We start from the raw sequence: 22,471 nt of genomic DNA on the forward strand, positions 1-22,471 counted from the left end.
CTAATTACTGTCCTGTAGACAGCTGACTGCATTTCCTCCTGAGTTTCCATTGGGGTAGTTTTCCAGAAAAGGGGCAGAGCACATAGGCACGGCCTACTTTTCAGGCTTTAATTAGCAAAACATTTTGAAAATCAAGTTTTTGGTTGTGACGTGACAAAATGTGGAAAGGTTCAGGAGTTACGCACTCGATGCAGTCACACCCTGCTTTAAATTGTTTTGCATAGGTTTCCTCATTATGGTAGCAGCATATGGTGCGTTTAATATCAGTCAGAAAATAAAATCACCAGGTCGCTCAGATTTTCTCATACAGTAACATAAACTGTGCGCGCCGGAGTGGGAACTCCCAGCGGAGGCCCCGCCCATCCTTGCTGGTTGCCAGGTGGACAGAGTGGGCGTGTGAACACTAAAGTGACTTTTACAGGTGAAGAGTTATTTACTGCGTGCGCAGTGACAGCAGGAGGGGGCAGGCTGATAATCTGAGGACATTTTTCTCTCACACAGCTTCCACAACCATAGCAGCGGGTAGGATCAGAGCAAGCAGAGCACACTCACACCCAGCTGAGGTCCACCTGTCCTGCTGCTTTTGACGGCTTACTTATCAGAGGAAGGGACTGACAGGTGACCCGCCACCATGTTTAAGGGTAAAAGCAAGAAGACCGCATCTATAACTCCTGCTTCTACGCAGCAAAAAACAACGTAAGTGTTTTAACTTTGTGTAGAAACTGTTTCGTGTTTCAGCGGCAGCCTCCCAGCGGAAAATGCGGTGACCTTGGGTCCTGTACGTCGTCACTTTTTCTTCGTGTTACATTGAAACTTTTACAATGCACAGCTCTCCGCAATGGGGATTAATAGAGTGAAAACATAAAAATGGCATAAAATCGATTAAAATGACGCAGTTATTATTGTATCAAGTAGTATGGACGGGTTGGACTGGATGTCCTGAGCCAGGCGTACCTTCTCAGGAACGGTCTCCTGTCATTTCGGTCAAACAGATCTCTAGAGACAGTTGTAACTGTGCGATGTTTTCTGTATCTATTCAGCTGTATGCCTGAGGTCTTCATTCAACCACATCTGGTCGCCATAATCTTGGATTTGGACGGAATTCAGAGAAATCAGTTTCACATCTTGTGCTTTAACTGCAGCGCGGGTGTGGCTGATAAGCTGGGTCATAAAGTTGTACCAACAGGTTTGATAAGTATTCAGCTGTCCTCCTTAGAACGACTGTGACAAGATTTTCTTGCTGCCCCTCCTATAATATTGCTGCACCTGTAGGTCAAAGCCCATCTCTTGTAGTTGTTACCAGCTTTAGATTTTCCACATATTATCTCTGCTTGGTCAGGAAACTTTGTTAGACAGAACCAGTCATGGTGTATGTGGCCCAGAGCAGAGTTTGATTATTTTGGGGGCCGTCACTGACCAACCACCACTGCATCACTAACATATATTTAGAATTTAGCAAACTTGATCAGCCGCAGTTTGTGCTTTAAAATTACAGTGTTTAGGTAACTGTTGAGCCAGAGAAGATTTACTGTACAATAGAATGTAAACACTTTATATTTATTTAATAAATGAACGTTCATTTGTAAATGAATTGTGCAGACAAGTTTTTTTCATATTGATTTGGTCTTTCAATACAAAGTCAGAGGAGTCCAGAAGTCAGGGTTATTACACAAGTTCTATCAAAATCTGGTTATAATTAGAGATGCACCGATCAGGTTTTCCTGGCCGATACCAATTTCTCCTTTTCTTTAAGGTTTGACCTGCTTTTTCCAGGTTAGTTGTTTACTGACTACTATAACACATAAAAAACATACATACAAATAGAAGTAGTATTAATGAATGCAATAGAAATTGAAGGAATTGCTACTCCCATTTAGGAATGTAACCTTTGTGATTTTTATTAAACTCAGAATATTGCTTTTGTATTTTTTGTATGTTTTTATTTATGTGAAGAAATTTCTTGATTGGTTTCTAGATCAGTTTCTCTGGCATAATTTCTGGGAGATCTGTGTTTTGATGTATTTAATAACAGCAAAAAGAATCCACTTTTTTCAGGGTTTTTTCAGTTTAGTGGACTGAACTGCAGTTTTTGGACACTCAGTTATCTGGTTTGGGGTGTGTTCCCCTCTCTGCCAGCCTATGTGTTGACCTGTCATTAAAACCTGGAATTTCTTACTGGCCCTGCAGCGTTGTGTTGTGTATAGCTGTGACTTCGTTCATGAAAATCCACTGATTTCTTAGAATGTTTCCAAAAAGGGATGATTTTCCCACCCTGTTGGTGGGGTGAAATCTTTTCTGCTGTTATGGCCAACTCCAACAACCTGAAAACCACCCACAGCCAGTGAAGAACTACTAATACAGCTCCATCCTATTTGGTTTTTTCATGCAGTCTTGCTTGTTGAGGTTTTATTATGGGTTAGATTACAGTTTGCTGTATACCCAGTCCAAAATGATGATGCAACCGTAAGAATATCTCTAACTGAAAGAATTACAGAAAGCTACAAAGTCACAACATCCAAAGACAAAAAGCACAACAGAGAATGTAATTCTCTTGTTTCGCCTTCCTCACTCTTAGTGTCAAAACGTGTCCAAGTCCAGACTGCTATCAAAGCCGGCCTTGGAGGTGGAGCATTATTCAGCCTGTGCTGCGATGCTCAGTGACAGCAGCAGTGGGCCGACACACCCTCTATGACCTAATCCTGGATCGTTCTGGTTCTAATTTGAACCTCTCCTCTGGTCAAACACGCAACATGTCTTTCTCAATCTAAGGCATCAGTGCAAATTCCTTCTCAAAACCAAGATGATCACAACATTGCATCAGAGCCAGGGAACCCGCATAGAAAGTTTGAAGCATGGATTATGTGGCGGAACTGGTATCACTTTGCTGCTTGAAGTCAAGTGGTGGCGAGTCACAGGAAAATTTCATTCAGAGCAGAGGTCAGTGATTGGACCATACTAAAACAAGCAGATGGTGCTTCGGACCAGGGCTGGCTCATTACAGCATGTTCTGAACAAAGGGCATCATCTCTGCTTTAAAGATGTTGTTGTTTAACAACAGTTGAGCAGAAATACTCAGATCATGCCAGGACAAAGCCATGGCAGCTGTTATTTGTGCATTTTCCAGTTGGATGACATTCTTTATCTCCTTCAAACAGAGAGCTTTGGGTATGGATCTAAATATATATTGACTTAGGAGGTCTCTAAAAAAATGTGCTGTTTGATAGTGCCAGTAAGATCAGAACACGGTGGTTACTGTAGCCTTGTTTTAAGGAGACTTTAATCCCCCCTGAGGGAACGTTTCATTCAAATGGGCCTAAAATAGGAACTCTGCCAGGGGCTTCTGCAGAACTCGATAGTGGATGCCAGTTCTAATTTGCTCTTTAAGCATTTCGACCACTTGCTGTGGAGATACACAGTACGCTGTTAATACTGCAGGTGTTATATAACCTGTGTGCAAAAAGTGAGTGTGTGATGGTAGGTGTTGGATGTGTGCAGACAGATCCTCTGGGATCTATCACTGGCATTTTCAGTTTCCTCTCAAACTCCAGACCTGTTGTTGCTTGTATTTTGATTACTTCTATCTGTAATATGGAAGACAGTGTTTCATTAACATAAGTAGAAGTTAATACAAAACGAAAACTCAAAAAATAACAAGCCGAGGCTGTTTAGAACTCACACAGACATCACAGACAGATGAAGAAATTTACATACATTCCCACTCTGCTGAAACTCACTCTTTATTGCTGTAGTGTAATAAGACATGTTGAGCATTACCCAAGCTATAACTCCTTCCAATGAAAGGACATAAGTAGCACAAGCAGAAATGACAGCAAACTTGCCTCATCATATTTGCTGTATTCTTACTGTGCGTAGCAGTGACAGAAACCACTCAGAACCTGCGTCTGCTTTAGTGAACACAGTCTGTAATACAGTCTTTGTTCACTAAAGCATTGGAGATTACTTATGTACATACTGAGGTCAGCAGATATTTCACCAATGATCACGTTAGATTTTGAGCAAACTAAACTTGTCAGTTATCTCTGAGGACCAGACAGAAGGTACACACCACTACTGGTTCAGAAGGACCAAAAAAAAAACAAATAGGTACTCTGAATAAAAATTGAAGTGGAGTGCACCTTTGGAGTGCTCTCTGGTGGACAAACAGTGTCATTTCCTGGATTGATCAATTCAGATTAGCCACTAAAATTAAACATTTTACTATACAGTCACTTTACAAATGACCTGAGACAGTAACAACAGGGTTCATTTATTTCCTATTCCATTCTAATAAGGAAATCTGGAAATCAAGTCTGGAAAACTTTGGAAATATGACATAAATTTTTTTAGGAGGAACACTGTAATAAAGGTGATGTTGCAGGAACTGAGTTCAACTGTTTACTTTATAGCAACATGTAAACCTGCATTTAGGCTTTGAGGAACATAGTTATTCAGTGGTTGTCATAGCGACTGGATGAGGTGTGTCTGATGGATGGAATGAGGCAGAAACCTGTCAGGCCAGTTTGCCTTTCGTTAAAGAAAAGATGTCAGCCTAACATTAAATCGGTCTTTATTAAATCTAATTTCAGCATGATCAAATCTTATTTTAGTTATAGGCAGAGCCAATTGAAAATGATCTGAGGCCCTAAGCAGGATCTACTCTGGTGAATCACTTCCAGTTAAACCCATCAACCACCAGCAACCACAGAACTAATAATATCTCTTTAAAACACTCTCCAAGCTTGTTTGTGTGTTTTCCATTTAACACACCAGCATTTCATGCTTTATTGATAGGACAACATTAAATGAAATAAATTGTTTTCTTCACATTGTTTTTCATTTTCTATTTTTATACTTTTTATTATATACATACTGTGTTAAACATTGTAAATGATGCAGTTTGCTCTATTTGCACTCATAAACAAATGTGATGAAATGTTTCTGCTTCTGGGATTCAATAAATGATTAAATCTAGAGTTGGAAGGAAGAGACCAGTTTAATCAGTTATGATTACAAGCATACATAGAAACGATCATAGATCAATCTGTAAATCGGTAAAGTGTGCATACAATGAGATCCTAGCACAGCACAAACAGCTATTCGTTTTTACAGGGGCATCAATCAGGTGGTTTTCCATCTCTACATAACTCATACCTCATGTGTCTGTTTGTCCTCAACAGTACCACAACGGAACTTGCTGCTCTTATTGAGAAGCTGCAGAAGAGTGCTGATAAGGTGGAGAAAAACATCTACGATATTGAACAGAACCTCAACAAGGTACATTTCTTAAATGTGTATCAACAATGGATGTTTCTATATGTTGCACATTTAGTTTACCTGTAAAACATCTTGTTCAACTGTTCGAGGCATTTGCTTTAGAAGGAGTCCAACCACCAGGGGTTTGAAGGCTGGAGGAGGGGCAGGTTACCCAGGGGGCAATTCAATAATATTTAATAATAATAATAACTCATAGTAGAGGAGAAGTCCAGTGATATTTGATCAGCTCACAGTCTGGCTGAAAACTGGGGTTTATAAAGAACGATGTGCCGTTTTCTGAAGCTGGTCTTCAACCCAGATAATTGGTTAAAATTTCAAGCCAATATTTGATCAAATCTAGTGAACCCATGACTCGACACAATTAGTCAAGCTGTGCAGTAAATTAAAGAACCCAACACATCGCCATCCCAACTCTTGAGTTACCACTGTTGAACCAATATTTAGTGAAACTAATCCAACGTATGACCCGATGGCTTTTACCCAGCAGCTGAGTTATGAAAATAACCCAGCATTTTTAGTGTTTAACGCAGGTTAAATTTACCCAAATGCTAAAGAGCTTGTTTTGGTTTTAACAGCAACAGTTTACTAATCTATATGCAGCTCATTTCGGTGAACCAGAGCCCTCTGCAAGGAGCAGTCCAATTTTAGCTCTGAACGTCCTAGTCAAAGGCCTTTCCTTAAGTAGTGACACAGGTACAGCTCACCTCTTTCAGGTATTACATAGACCACATTACCACAAACCTGAATACCTGTTTGGCCCACATCTGAACACACTGGTATCAGGTCCATTCACATACAGAAATCCCTGCATCCCCATGAATGTCTTGGGACGTCACTCTTTATCTACTATTCAACTTGCAGCCAGTCAGTAATGGTAAGGAACACTAGCTGGATTTACCAAGCAGTCAGATATGCCTTCTGGATTTTATAAACTGATATTACAGCTAAAAACAAACGCAATTTAAATTATCCCAAACCAGTTTCTAATAAAGTTTATTTTATAAATATCAAGCAGAGCATTATAGAGTTAGCCGTAATGCTCTGCCTATGAAAGTACACATGTTGGGCTTCTACGTGGCACTCAGAGAAGAAGTCCGAGTGCTAATCTGCCGGACAGAACACGGTTAAAAAAGAAAAGGAAAAAAAAAACATGTAAAAAAAAAAAAAACTGTCAAAAACAGTTGAGAGTCAAGCAGACCAGTGATTGGTATAACAATTATGGAAGGAGCAGAAACATCTAGAGAAACATCAAGAGTTGATCTGAAAAATATTCAGGCAGTTTCCTGATGGTTAGTAAGAATGGAGAGTGAAGGCCAGCAGACACAGAAGATGCCTCGTATGTGACTTGATGGAGCTGTTTAGATGTCACATAATGGGTCTGCGCTGTGCAACCTCTCTGCCTTTGGGCCACACTCTGTAACAACACATTCTGGGAAACTCTCATTTGCGAAGAGAGGTACAGAGACACCCACACAGGGTGAAATGGAAGCACTAAGTCACATCTGCCACTTTTCTTGCAGGATGTGAGTAAGATCAACGATGGCAAGCAGCCTTTGTATCAGGAGGATACTAACAAGAGAATCCTTAATTCTCTGGAGCTGCTTGATAGCCTGGATGAGGACGCTCGCAACACCAAGCGCCTCCAGCATCCACAGGCTGAGATGATAGAACAAGAGTGAGTCCTCCTTACTGTTTGGGTTTCATCTAATATTTACAGCAGCACTATGTCATGCTCCTGATACTGATTTTATTTAACAGTGTTTATCATTGCCTAGAGTGCTCTGAATGTTAGTGACACCTTTTTGTCTTATCTGATGTTTAGCATGTTTCAACTGCGAGAGAGAGTGAATAAGCTGAAGGAGGAGCATGATCGGATCTACCACCTGAGCCGCACTGAGGGGATGCCCAGCGTTAACTGGGGCAACATAATGGAAGACAAAATGGTGAGACATTCATTGGGGAAGCATAATATATTACCACCTCCTGCATTAATATTCAGAATGTTTGCCGGCAATGTAGAAAAAGAAAAAACACATTCATCTGCTTTATTTCTACACTGGATTCATGAAGCAGTTAGCACTAAATACATGCAGGAGCAGTCCTGCCTGTCAAGCCCAGCAATCAGCTACAAACACAGTGATGCAAAAGAGATGGAGAAAAGGTTTATCCTCTCTATCTTTGGGTTGATTAACCCTCCTGGATTACTTTAGTATTTCTACTATATTTTTACTTTGTGTTTTTAAATTTTAGTTTATTCTAACTTTGGCTGGTTTGAAATAAATGACAGAACTTTTGGCCAGATTGTGTTTGGGCTAACTTTATCTGGATTTGTTTTCCAAGTCTTTGCTATGTCTTTCAGGCTAAATGGAGCAATTCAAATAATGCATTTAAAATGCATTATTTGAATACACTATGACTGCAAAGTGATTTGCATTGTTAATTTTGTTTTCATTCCCTGGTGTTGAACACTTCTCAAAAATAAATGTTATTCCATTGGTTTTCTAGTGGAAACAAAAACATTTTTTTGTTTCCTACTGGGAAGAAAATGTTTTTTCGTAGTGTTTTTTTTTACATGTACTATGACTTTACTAGTTTGTATTAGTTTTTTTCCCTAAAAAGAGAAATCCCTCCAAAATCAGCAGAACTGAAACAGAATTTAGCAGGTTAAAAACAGGATTAGTGGTTATGTATGGTGAGGACTAAAGTAAATAATTGTGACTATTAAAACCATAGATACTGTTTCTTTGTCAGTCTTTAATAGAGCTTTTTTTTTTTATAAAGCGGTTTTCTAGTCCCTCTGACCACTCAAAGCGCTTTACACTAGGGCCACACTCACCTAGCTGCAGCTTCATTGCTCACATATTCACACAACAATCCACAGAATTGGTAGATAACCAGGGGTTAAATGCCTTGCCCAAGGTGACATGTGGTGGAGGAAGTTGTAATTAAACTCCCAACATTTATTTTGCAAGACTGAGAATGAACCAAAACTGTTCTGAACTTGAAAATGGTTTTGCATTTAACTTTAGTATTTTTCAGGTCTAGATAGGTATGAAACAATTGTTTGGATGAATATTTGACTTTTAACACATGAAAATGTGTAGTAGCTTTGTTTTAGTCGTAGCCTGACCAAGTTCCTTCCAAACTGACAAGTGGTGGAAAAGCCTAATAAGCCTCTTGTTTGTGTCTGCGCTCAGGAAAACCTGAACAACAAGGGCTACGGCCAGGATCTGTCCACTGTGGAGAGTGAGGTGGAGGAACACAATATCTTCCACAGCGAGGTGGAGGCTCTGGCTCCCCACATTTCTACTGGTGGAGACAAGGTAGGAGCAAAGGAACAGGAAGGATCAGTTATGCAGTGCTTTGCAAAAGTATTCACACCCTTGGTCGCTTCACAACCTGGAACTAAAATGGATTGTTTGATAGTTTGTACCATCTCATTTACAGAACATACCAACTAACCCCACACCTTTAAAGTCTGTTCTTTGTAGAGTCACCTTTTGCAGCAATTAGAACTGCATGTTGCTTTGGATAAGTGTCTATGAGCCTGCCACATCTTGCCACTGGGATTTTTGCCCATTTATTTATAGAATGGGGGGAGTGGATATCGAGGAAATAAAACTCTGCAGGTCCCAAACGATAAAGGAGGTTTGGCTCTATCAGCTCTGACGCACTCACTCTACGCCCTTAGGTGAAAGGGGCACCATGACAGCTAACGCGTTAAACTTAAAAAAAACAACAAAAAAAACAACCTTTGGGCTTTTCAAAAACACAACCATAAAAGGAAGAAGATGAAAAGCAAAAATGAGACAGTGGTGAGTCAACTACTCTTAACTGTTTGCCTAAGAACCTTGACTTGATAAAAGCCAAAAGTTAGCAATGTTAGCTTGTGGGCTCATCTTGTTAAAAGCAACAACATAACACTGACACCTACTGTTAGAAAGTGGAATAGCACTTCGTTGGCAATACACTAGTTAGTACATAATCATTTGTCCCTTTTACAGAACCTTAGCACAAGATATAGGCTATTATTAGTGTGGTGGGTGACCCTATTTTTATAATAAATGTATATTATAAACCTAAAAGCTGTCACACAAATATTATCAAACAGTTTAATGGTGTATTTGGACTAACGTGCAACATATGAACATTTCAATAAAAGATACATTACAAAAAATTGTCAATTTTATTTAGGTTTTATTATGTATTATGTGTAACATGCAATAGTTGTAAGTTTTTAATCAATGTTCACATCTGTCTGGCATAACAACACCTTCTCGTCTTTGTATTAATATCACTCGGTGTGATTGTGTAGGAATACATCAATGGCCTCCAGATGAAGTACAGCAAACTGCTGGTAAGAAATCCATACAAACACATGCTGGTGTCAAACCACATTCATTCATACATGAAATAACATTTTCTTTAGGATTTCAACAGTTTTTCTTTCTCTAACCAAGGCCAGCTCTAGTGCTCGTCAGCGCTACCTGGTGACCCTGCGGGACTACATGCAGTGCTGCACTAATGGTCTGTTTTGGATGGACCAGCAAGCGGAGGAGAGGTTTAACTATGACTGGAGTGACACCAACCTGGACTATCCTGCCCGACAGAGGCAGTATGAGGTAGCTGGAGGGACAGACCCACACTGTACCTCTAAACATGAGATGCCAGAGGGTTGTACATGAATCCAATTTATCTCACCCCAACAGAACTTTATCAGTAAATGTCTGGAGGCCAAGGAGGCTACCATCACCAAGCTGAATGATGATGGAAAGAGTCTGATTGCAGCACAACACCCAGGGAATAATGTCATAGAGGTACGCTATAAAAAAGAATTTCACAGGAGATTCAGTTTTGACGTTGAAAGTTTGTAAATGTAACATTTGATAAAAGTGAAATGAATATCTATTTGGATAACACTTCCCAAACATTTAAATTAGAATTTGATTAAAAATGTTGGTCATTTTATTCTCCTTCATGGTATGAGGTGAGGATTCAGTAAGGATGATGTGGTTTTATGGGTTGTGTTATTGTTAAATATTAGTAAAGAATTGTTATTAGACTTTTGGTCATAATGTTTCTTTAGTGGAGCAAGAATTTTAATTTGGATCCTTCCTTAACTAACTTGGCAACAGATAGCAAGCTGATCCTGTCAACACTGAGGCAGACATTGTTAGTTTATTACTATTTTATACTTTGATCACAAATCAATTTAAATTTTTATTTCTTTCTAACATGTAAGGATAAATCAAATGACTAAAATGATTGTAATAACTAATTAGAAATTAAGTAATTTAGCTGCTATGTTTCTTACTCAGAAATATTGATTAAAACTTACCTAAATAGAATGTATGCGAATTCTTGCACCAGATTTATTGATAGTTTATCTAATAGTTGGTGAGTATTTGAAGAGAAAAGGCTGATGCTGTAGGCTGATTAAACAAGTTTAATAAGACTTCTGTTAACTTTTTTTTGGTCAGAATGTTTTGTTTCTGAAATGATTTTGTCATTCCTCATCAATAATTCACACCTGATGTTGTCAGGCACATATGGATGCAGTCCACGCTGACTGGAAAGAGTACCTTAACCTGCTCATCTGTGAGGAAAACCATCTAAAGCAAATGGATGAATATCACAAGGTCAGGCAGGGAGGACAGGTGACTTTTAAACCAAGAGAGGAAAACAGCTGGAGCTAATTCGTGATTGTGTTGGCATCTGTTCATGTGCAGTTCCACAAGGAAGCCCGCGACACACAGGACCTGCTGAAGCGGCTGGATACAGATGTCAACCAAAAGTACAACCCGGAGTTCAAAGATGTTTATCAGTTGGAGAGCCTGATCTCAGAGCTGGATGTGAGCATCAATGGAAAGCAAATGAAGGATTGTTTTTTTTTACATTTCTGCTGTGGTAAGATGGTTATTTTCCATCTGCCTGTGTTTGAGTAGGACCAAGCCAATGCTGTGGAGCACTTTGATGAGCGGGTCAAAGCTCTTCAGAAGTGTAGTCTTCAGGTTTTGCCTCTGAAGTACCGGAGAGAAACACCCCAGAAGCTGCTGCCCATCGAAGCTCTGTGTGAGTTTGACGCAGACGAGGTACGTAGTATCCAACTTCCTTTATAACTTGTGTTTAAATTTAAAGGTTTATGAAATCTTGACTGAGCGTGTGTAAACTGCAGTCTCACCAGCTGTCAGAGGTGTGGACTCTAGTCATTTGACTTGAAATGAAGTCAGACAGGAGTTACAAAGTTCATGACTTTACACTCGACTTGATAAAACAACAAAAGACTTATGACTTGAATTTTACACCAGTGACAAACATAAAGTGTGTTACAACGGAGCCTGAAGCACCATCCAGCCTGCTCCCCGCCTCTGACCATTTGTCAGTATTTCTTTCCCCTGTTGCTGCCACAAGCTCACTGCATCCACCGTGTTGTTTACCTGCTTTTCTTTTGCGTCCCACAATGACAGCATTGTTGGCGAGGTCCTGTCATATAGATAGAGAAAACCCCTTAATGTCATCTACAAAGTCATAATGGAAATTATTTTTTTCTTTAAACACTCAAAACAAAAACCTAGAACAAGCAACGTTTCAACATCCTCACTTGTCCATAGAGTCAAACAGGTGGGTGAACCACAGACAGCGTGTTCTTTGTCTTCATCATTTCAACCTCAGATTAATAAAACATCTTTCCTGTATTTTCTGTATCTTCAACAAAAAGATTGTTTCCAAATGCAAATTGTCAAGTAACAATATGGCTGTTAAATGAACTAAATTTATATTCATAGTGTTTTTTATGCATCAGCTAAATTTGACAAAATTTATTTGCAGGTGGTTTATTGTCACCAACCATAATTACTAGATCTAACAAAACAGAGAAATAATTTTGATATTGTTTCAATTGCTGCACAATTTACTGGTTGAACAGAAAGCAACAGATTCCACTAAGTAAAGAACGTGGATTAAAAGCTATAGCTGGAAGGCAACAACATGAACTTCCTGTCAATTTTAACCTTAAACAAAACTAATGACTCCCAAGTTATTACACCAGTTAATATCATCTTAAAGTCAAAGTACTTTTTTCTTTTTTTGCTTGCCAATTTAATCATGGAGCCTAGAAAATAATTTTGAATAGATATTTCTGCGTCAGACATCAAACCTAAAAGATAACAGGCTTTTAAAGATGTTACCTCAGCAATCTGCCAACCTTACAGTGCCAACTTTAAATGGAAACATTACCAGTATTTCAATGATTCAGATTGAATAACATCCATAGATTATTATAATTTTGTTGTATTTATTATTTATTTATTTTATCTTTATTTTAAGTGTTTTTTATCATGGATCAATTGATTAATTATTTTCCTAATTTCCTGGTTCTTTCCATTTGTTTCAGTTATTTATTAGTGTGAAAAGCAACATCAGCAAAAATATTCAGATTTTCAGAAGTTCAGTTTCTCTAGCTTGTTCTTCTGTCTGAATTTAAACTGGAATTTTCTTTGATCTTTATTTTAGTGGAAAGACTTGAGTCTTACTGGTGACTTGGAAAACAATGATTTTGTCCCACCTCTGCCACTTGGACTCCTACATCTGCTATTGAACTTCTTCACAGCAAATGTTACCACTTTGTAAAACCAGTTAAAAAGAAGATATTCAACATTTGAGCTTTGTAAATATTGCTTGGAATATGATCTGCCTATTTTGTTCCCATTTTGGAACTTCATCCACATAAACTGGTCAACATAGAGCTTTGTTAACAGACCTCTCTTTCATCACCAACCCTCTCTGGTGATTACTCTTGTGTAATGTTACAGTTACCTGTTAAATGCTACTGATTTTCATCTTTATTCTTTATAGATTAGTCTGTAAAACTTGCCTGTGTTTCTTAGAATTGTTTATGATCTTTAGTCTTTTCCTCAGTTCTTTTACATCCAAATATTATTTTTATGTGTAGGGTTTTTACTTCTATTGTTTTGTCTTTTGGTTCCCCTTTTTTTACATTGTTCTCTGTTGTCTTTTTCTGTCATCTAGTTTTCTTTCCATAAACAACTCACCTCATCCCGCTTGATGTCGGGGCTTTAATCCTCATATGTTTTCCACAATCCCACTGCTTGCATAAACAACTCTCCTCACTTGGCTTTATGTTAAATAGCAGGCATGTAACTTTAGAGGTTTCCTGTATAATGTATTTAAATCCCTTCAGAACAGGGCTCAGCGATCAGGCATAACTTATTTATAAACCACTGGTGCAAAAAACATAGATGTAGAGGAGTCAGTGGATGTTTCTGGCTTTCTTCATTGTGGATGAAGCAAAGATATTCATTTATAGACTAACCTTGATGTTGCAGCAAGTGCCCAATGATTAGGATCAAATTTGTCAAAAACATGGAAAAAGTGTTCTAGGATTTTAGATAGAAATATAAAATTCAATGTTTTTTCTTGTCCTGTGATATTTTCTACTTCATACCATACTGGTACCCCTGGTAAACAATGTCTAAAACCATCAAATAAGTTCCCTACAATCTCATTAGCTCTTTTCAGATCATATGTGCTCAGTGTGATCCACTGAGATCATGGACCATGTGTGCTTTCAGAGCATGCTGTTAGGATTGTGGTACAAAGGGGGCGTGGCTAACACCAGTATCCTCAGGACTTACCTGAGAAATATGCAACAGATGTGTTGTTTTTTTTCAAAGTCCTTTTACTGAAAAGGTGCCATTCATCTGCACTCATATTGTTCCCCAACAGGTACACAGTATCATTGGTAATGTGGGGTTCTTGCTGCATTCCATTTACCTCGTAACTCGAAATTGGGAAGTAGGAGTAACGTCAGCCCTGAGGTGATGGCGTTCTACTTTCCTGCTTTTCTGAAAGTCTAAAAAAACATGGATGCTCGTGTTCTGTATTGCTCGTATATGGCTGCTATGGCCACTGCTACAACAATAACAATGACAATAACAGTCTTCTACACTGTATTTTGTGCTTATAACCAGCGTTGAAACATTTTGTCTTATAAACACTAAAAAGTAGTATGTGTACGACTGACTAAATGTTACAGAAATAATAAAGTACTGCTAAAAACTGTCAATGTAAGAAGTTTTTTTACCATTGTTGATGCAAGTGGCAGCCATCTTGAAATCCTAACTGTAGGTAGTTGGAGTCGTTCCCACTCCGTTTCTGAGTGGCATGTCTAACTTTAAGGGGCGTTCCAGGTGAAATTTATGACTGGGAACTGTGAAATTTCCATTTCCTACTACTACTGGAACAGCATCAATTTCTATCCTGGGGACAATTTGACATGTGGCTGGTGGACACAGGAATTGAACCTGCAACCTTTTGACTGATGACTACCCTTCCCACCGAGCCACAGCCATCCCAATTATTGGTACCCCTAATAATCCCTTCAAAAAAAGTATAACTAATGTATTTTTCATGCATATTTGACTTTAAAGTTAATGTGTGTGACAGTCTTTTATTAGTAATCCAGGACTGTTTGTTTCCCTGGGGTATAAATGCAAATCACTGGGTGACACTGCTGACACCGAATCCTGTGAAGCCATATATCCTTCCCCTGTCTCATGTTAGGTGTGTTAGGCCCAAAGTGTTAATTTGAACTGTGTTAGTTATTTAAGTCCAGTTCAAATATGCTGGATTTTAAAAACCCAGTTCTAAAGCCGTCCACTTGTAAGTGATTTAAGCAGGACTCCTGCTGATGCCAGCTCTGAACAGGGCCTGTGAGATCCAGATAAGGTGACTTTTGTTTTTATTCTTTGGCAGGGGCAAGTTTTGCGTGGGGAAAGGTACACCCTGCTCCGGAACAATGGAGCTAAATGGGATGTGAAGGATGCGGCTGGACGTAAAATCACTGCCCCAGGCGTCTGCTTCATGATCCCACCTACTGACCCAGAGGCGGTGGCCATTTCTGACAAGTAAGTGTGTTCACTTGACTTATTAAACTTTGCCACAGGACAACAGTTTTATTCCAGGGTAGCTGAAACAACATGTATTGTGTGCCTGCAGCTTGGCTAGTCAGCAAAAAGTTCTTAAACAAAAGATGGCGTCCAGCAAAGCAACGCTACAGAAACGATATGATGTGCTGAAGAAGGAGAGTGGAGCAGGCACAGCTACAGGTACAGGAGGCATCCCCTCGTTGGAGTGTACTGTTCTTTACTCTCTGGAGCTTCATTTACATTACTGTTAGGAATGGATTACTGAAAAATTGTAGCAAATGATCAACTATTTAATCATACCAGTCTTATTGTTAAAATCTGTCACTTCATAGAAAGGTATGAAAATAAATATATTTATTTTCAATATTACAATATTCACACTTTAATTTGAATGTAATAATCTTAATGGATTTAACACTAATAAAATCAAAAATTAATATTTTAGTAATTACACTAATAAATCTCAGTGATTCATTAAGTAAATAAAATCTAAGTACTTAAAGGAGTTTTCTGAAAGGAAATAAGAATTATGGTTAAGATTATCTTTAGCTGATTAACTTATCTCTCTGTGAAAGTTAAACTCAAGGTTTTCACACACAATTTGTGTTCTGAACACCTGACTGAAGTCTGAGGAAAGATTTTGAAAAGTTCAGTAGAAAGTCAAACAGTTGCACTAAAGAACAAACAAATCCTGCTGGAAGAATTGGTGAACAAAACATGAAGTTATGGTGAATAAAACACCAATGAATTTTACCCAGGTTGATCCAGGCTTGGTTAATTATATTGGCTTGGGTCTCTCAGTCAATCATTGTCCCTGGCTCTGCTCATGCATCTCTCAGCGCCAGCCAGCTCACAGAAATCCCCCCATCGTGATGTCACCAAGGACGGACAATGGAGGAGTGTTTGGCTGGTAATGATGTGTAACAAAGCCAAGCGGCATCTATTATTCTCTCCAAACACTCTTCAATTCTAAACTTCTACATTCATATTGAGTAGCTTAAAATGTCAGAATAAAACCATTACTTTGACATTCATCTAAATAAAGAGTTTATCATAACAGCTCCCAAATGTTTGGATGGGGTTTAAACCCTGGAAGATCACAGTCTGTGGATGATAGAAGTAGTTGTGTAAGTTAAATGTCATGTTTTACTGCCTGCTAAGCACTCACTCACTGTTCAGTGATGCTATGTGATGTGATTGTGTGGCTGCAGACAAGGAGGAACAGCAGTGCCGCCAGCTGATGGCTGGTCTCGATAAGGTGGTCAGCGACCTGGACAAACAGGAGAAAGCTATTTACACTCGAGTGCGCCCACCGCTGGAGCAGAACAGGCCACTGCAGGACAGTGCTGACCGCCTCCAGGATATGAGGGTAATGACCACAGCTCCATTCTGTCTCCTTGTCTTGTCTTCATGCCACAGTGATAATGCACTGAGGTTGTTTCTCTCCAGGATATTGCTGCTGCTGTCAGTAGGGTTGAACCAGAGAAGACCTCTAAAGTTGCGGAGGCAAAAACCTTCTTGACTTCAAACCCGAAGTGCACTAGCGCTCCTCAGCTTCACAGCAAGATGGATGAGGCCAACAAGAAGTACACAAAGATAGATCAGCTTCTTCAGTGCTCTCAGGAGAAGTATGTGACCTGATGTTTTCCTCCGTCGATTTTTCTCAGGATTAGCTTTGCTCCTAGCACAAATGTGCAGAATTCCTTACATTTCTAAGTTCCTAAATTGATTTCAGTCAAGTTTGATTGTTTAAACCCAGCTTGTAATTAAAATTTTCTGAATCTTTTTAGACTGAAGAATTCCAACCAGCTGGAGACGTCTCTTCAGAATGGGAAGACTTTACTGTCTACCTACGAGAACAAGCTGGCCAGGGAGGAGGTTGCTCCAGCTGACATCCTCTCATTGGAGAAGATGCAGAAAGAACTTGCTGTAAGATGACTTTTGACATTTCTGAAGCAAAACAAAATCATCACAGCATGTAGCAGCAATGGCTCTGGGTCATTTCAACCCTTCACTAATTCTTCCCCTAATGATTATTTTGCAAGCTTAAACAAACCATTTTGTTCCTTTGTGTGTTGTCCTGTCATAATTATCATGTTTTAGCTTCACTTACCATAAACAATGCTTCTCTGGGTTGGCCATTTTGGTGAATTAGTTAAACATTAGTGAAAAGATGAATAAAATGGTTGTTTTTAATCACATTTGTGCACTTGATCTAAATGAAGAATGAAGCATAAATAATAGATGAATATAGAACCATAAATGAGGAGTAATTAAGCAATTTTCCATGTTTTTTATTTAAAATTATGTAACTAAATGTGAACATTTAAGCTGGAAGAAAGCAAGCAGATGATATTCTAACTGCATAAATAAAACATCCAATATGCAGATGGAGCAACAAACATGTTCATTCAGCATCACTAACAGAAACATATTGCTGTGTTTCTTTTTTCTTATCCTGGCAGGATATGGGAGCAGACCTGAGGCCCCAGAGATCAGTGATTTCAGAGACGGAGCAGAACCTGCGCTTGGCCAAAAGCAGCTGTGATACCATGGCCAACAACTTTCAGGAGCATTGTCCTGATATTGAAAGACAGGAGGCTGATGTCCAGAAACTCAGCAAGCGCTACAACAACCTCAACAGACAGATTGACTACAGGTGAGGTGGACGTCTTCCTGAAGGAAACACTGGCCATAACACCACATGCTAACAACATTTAACTAATAATATATGTTGCTGCATACAAAGGTCTCAAAGCTTGCAGAGGGCCAAGATGGCTTACAAGAATTACCGGAATGATTATGACAACCTGAATACCTGGCTGTCTCGTGTCCCAAATTATGAGCCCCGTGAAACTGATGACCCGAGACAACTGGAAGCCAAGCTGAAGAATCAGAGGGTGAGACGAGCTACAACTGGATCTGAACCTCTTATGATTATTACTGTGTAAATATGTATGAAATATGTTATATTTATACTAAAATTAACTTTTTTTCTACAGAACTTGCTCTCTGACATTACAAGAAAGGAATCCGACTTGAACAATATCTCCAAAAATGCCCAGCTATACCAGCAGGCCATCAAGGTGACACATTTAACTCACATTTTACCACAGTGATCAGTTATAATTACCAGAAAACAATTTAAAGTTCAGTTAATGGCCAACTCATTTCACTTTCTAGGACTATGAGAGTGAGACTGAGAAATTTAAATCCATTCTTGATCTTGAGGATGGACTTGTACCTCAGTCCTACAAGAGGAGCAGACTGGAATCACCTGCTCTGGCAGTAAAGGCAGAGGTGAGGTTTAAAATACACGCACACACACACACTATTTGTATGTTTACAACATTAAATGAAATCTGTCACTGGTACTGTACTGAACCAATGCCCCATGACCCTCTCCTCCAGCATGTAGTTCAGAAAATAAAAGTTGTAGAGGTGTTCTCTGATTAGCATTTAAGCCATTGCACCTAAAAATTGTTTAATCTAAAACAAAAGTTGTGTTACAATTGAAAATTGTCATGTCCGTCTGTCTGTTCTGGTACCAGTAAATTGAGGGGATAAACTGACTCAGGAATGATCATGAATCCTCCTTAAGTGAATCAAAGTCTCACAAATAGACACTTTAAACTGCAGAGAACCATCCTGTAGAAGGAACCAGGTATCAGAGATAAGACCAGGCTGGTCACTATCCTCTCAAGGATGTTTTTGTAATCTTCAGAGGTTTTTGATAAATTAACAATAATTTAAAAAAAGAAAATATGAATGATTTAAATATTGTAGTTCTGTTTTCAATGGATCCGGTGACTTTTCATTGCATTAAATCAAAGAAAATTGTAAGTCCTAATGTGTGTAGATTCATACTGAATCAGTGTTGTAGCCATAATTGAACATAAATGTTTCGAATTACTTCAACTTCCTTTTTGTGCTTTGTTTGACTTTTTATTTCACTATTTGCAGGAAGCTGCTATTGAAACAAAGTTCACAGAGGTGAATGCTGTGAGCAAACAAAGGCTGCAGAATCTTGAGTTTGCCCGAAGTCTTCTTAGCCAGGTGATTTTTACTCTAACATTAATTTAATATTTTCAAAACAAAACCATTAACTGAATTAATATTTATGGATATCTGTCTACAGCAACCTGAAATTCCTCTTATCCAGTCTAGCAATGTGAAATCAGTCAATGCTGCTGCCCCAGGAGGGGAGCCATGGCGAATCAGAAAGCAGCTGGAAGATGAGACTCACAGGAGAGAGCAGCTAGAAAAAGAAATTGAGACCATTCAGACTGACATTTACCTCCTGGAAGGACAAAAGCCCGAAGACACAATTGTCAAGAAGGAGCACATTAAAAAGGTAGCAGACCCACAGTTGGATGAGGAAATACACAAGGTTCACCAGAAGCTCTCAGAGGAGCGGCGCACCACCCATGTGCTGGAGAATGACCTAGAGATCCTCAAGCTGAAACTACGTGGCCTTGAGACAGAGGTCAAAGAAGGAGCACAGCAGTACACAGTCAAAGAGGTTTTGCGCATTGAAAGAGACCGTGGTCAGGAGGAGGAGGTTCGCACGCTTCGGGATGAGCTAGAAGAGCTAAGAAGACACAAGATGTTGAAAAGATAATGAGCTTATTCAGATCCAAAAGCAGGTTACCCTACTAGCTGAGCAGAAAAACAGGGAACAGGAAGTAATCACTGAGGAGGAAGTGATCAAAGTCCAGAATGACCCCCAACTTGAGTCAGAGTACCGACTTCTCCTTGACAGGAAACAGAAAGAAATGGATAACAGAAAGCAGTTGGAGGATGAGCTGCAGTTCCTGCAGGAGAAGCTCAGAAGGTTAGAGAAGGAGAAAGAAATTGCTGAGGAGAAGATTTCCATCAAGGAGGTGCTTAAAGTAGAGAAAGATGTTGTCTTTGAAAGAGAGGTAGAAAACCTCAGAAGACAGTATGAGGATGAGATGGCCAGACGAAGATCATCACAACGGGAGAAGACAGACCTCCATAGGAAAATTCAGAGCCTGGAGGAAGAGAAATCTAAGGTTGTGGTTCAGGAGAAGATGCGTGAGATTGTCCGCCCTGACCCCAAGGCTGAGAATGAAGTGGCCAACCTCCGTCTTGAAGTTGTAGAGCAACAGAGGCGCTACAGAGATGCTTATCTTCAACTGAAATCCCTGCAGGATGAGCTGACAATGCTGAGGAACAGAGGACCTCAAGTGGAAGTTAAAGAGATCATTAAAGAAGTAATCAAATACAAGACTGATCCACAGACTGAAAAAGAGCTGGAGAGACTTCGCAATGAAATTGTTGATAAAACTCACCTGACAGAGAAATCTGAGATGGAAATCCGTCAACTCCGGGATGAAATTGAAAGATGGAAGGCAACTAAACCGCAAATACAGACTAAAGAAGTGGTCAATGAAGTGTTGCAGTACCGAGAAGATCCCAAGACTAAAGAAGAGATCGAAACTTTGAAAAGGAAGCTGGCTGATGAACAGAAGAAACGTCTTGATCTTGAGAGTGAACGGTCAACTCAAGAAGAGAAGATTAGACTGAAGAAGATTGATCTGTCTCAGGTGCGAGAAAAGGTTGTTCAGCAAGAAGTGGTCAAGATGAAAGAAGATCCTGTTCTCAAGTCAGAGTGTGAAACATTCCAACAAAGCATCAACAGCGAGCAAAAACAAAGAGAGAACCTTAAATCAGAGCTCTTCCAACTGCAGAGACAGATTGCTGACCTGGACCTGCAACTGGAGGAACTAGAGCGTGAGCGCAGGGCAAGGCGTGATGCAGATCTGGAGATCCAGAGACTTCGCATCAGACTCAATGAGTTGGAGATCCGGGACAAAGAGAACCGTGAAAAGGTGACTGTCAAACAGAAGGTTGTACTGCAGCAGGATCCCCAACAGGAGAAGGAACATTCCATCCTCAAACTACAGCTTCATGAAGAGCGACACAAGCGCACCCTGCTCGAGAAAGAATTGAACGCCCTCAGTCAGCAGCAACGTACCCTGGAGAAGATAGATGTGAAGGAAAGAGTTGTCCGCACTGAGAAAGTGCAAGTGGAGAGGGACCCAGAAGCTGAGCTTGAGATTGAGAACCTAAGGAGAACTTTAGAAGATGAGAAAAGGAGAAGGCGTGATCTTGACCAGGAGCTGTCTTTGCTCACCTCCAAGCTCTCTGATATGGAATTTGCAAACACGAAGTCTACTAAAGAACTTGACTACATCCGTGACAAAAGTAGCCAACTCCAACAAGAAAACCAAAGGCTGCAAAATGAGATCCGCAAACTTCAGTCAGAAATTGATATCACCTACAAAGAGACTCGACTTATCACAGAGTCTGCACCAAGGGAGGATGGCAGGAACTTGGAGTTGAGGCTTGACTCACTTCAGAAGGAACTAACAGATCTGAAAAGCATAACAACCCAAAAAGACAAGGAGATTGAAAAGCTTAAGAAGAACCTGGCAGCAGTGAGGATGAAGAGAGAGCAAAGGGAAAGCCACCTCCGCAGATCCATTGTTGTTATTGATCCTGATACAGGAAAGGAGATGCGACCAGAAGAGGCATACCGTCTAGGGTTGATCGACTGGAAGATGTTTGTTAATCTGCAGAGTCAGGAGTGCGATTGGGAGGAGATCACAGTTAAAGGCCCAACTGGAGAATCCTCTGTGCTTCATGACAGAAAATCAGGGAAGAAGTTCTCCATTGATGATGCACTGCGTCTTGGGCACATCACAAATCAACAGCTTCAGCAGTACACAGACAAAAAAATAACCATTCAGGAGTTTGGTGTAATGGTGTCTGCCGCGCAAAAGTAAACCTCTCAACGGCCTCCCTGCTGTTCTCTATCTTGTCACTCTGGCATTAGGACTGCAGCTTAAATTTCCAAGCTACATTATGTATTCATTTTCTTATGCATATTCAGTTTTGTTGCACTGAATACGCCTGGTTGTTAGAAACTAGTTTATCTTCAAGCTAATCAGGGTCCCCCTGATTAGCTTGAAGATAAACTTTTATTTCTCTGAGTAGGTAAAAGGGTTGGTGGTTTATCTTTCATTTGATCATTGTACTGGGATTAAATGTATCCTTTATTCATGGGGATTCCCTATGTTTATATGCTGTTCATTCATCAAACTGTGTACTCATCAAGCTTTAATAAAATTTCTTTTAATCTGAGGGTTGTGGAGGTTTTGAGTAATATATTTGAATGATATACACTAATTTAAAACAATCGAATGAGCAACTGTCATTGAAAC

The 22,471-nt window shown here is 39.6% G+C and overlaps 1 protein-coding gene across 1 annotated transcript; it reads left to right on the forward strand.

Moving 5' to 3' along the window:
• The first annotated feature begins 509 nt into the window (after nt 1-509).
• LOC124863722 (periplakin-like) lies at nt 510-22,152 on the forward strand. Its single transcript, XM_047358173.1, is given in 23 exon segments — nt 510-696; nt 5,178-5,274; nt 6,795-6,949; nt 7,097-7,217; nt 8,472-8,597; nt 9,590-9,631; nt 9,735-9,896; nt 9,984-10,091; nt 10,818-10,913; nt 11,004-11,126; nt 11,220-11,366; nt 15,049-15,200; nt 15,292-15,401; nt 16,433-16,590; nt 16,671-16,849; nt 17,012-17,150; nt 17,687-17,880; nt 17,971-18,121; nt 18,224-18,307; nt 18,405-18,521; nt 19,185-19,277; nt 19,360-19,833; nt 19,835-22,152. Coding segments are annotated over 23 exon segments (5,292 nt in total). The 5' UTR covers nt 510-631; the 3' UTR covers nt 22,034-22,152.
• The last annotated feature ends 319 nt before the right edge of the window (nt 22,153-22,471 follow it).

This window comes from Girardinichthys multiradiatus, chromosome Y (genome assembly GCF_021462225.1).
Source record: "Girardinichthys multiradiatus isolate DD_20200921_A chromosome Y, DD_fGirMul_XY1, whole genome shotgun sequence".
Taxonomy (NCBI): Eukaryota; Metazoa; Chordata; class Actinopteri; order Cyprinodontiformes; family Goodeidae; genus Girardinichthys; species Girardinichthys multiradiatus.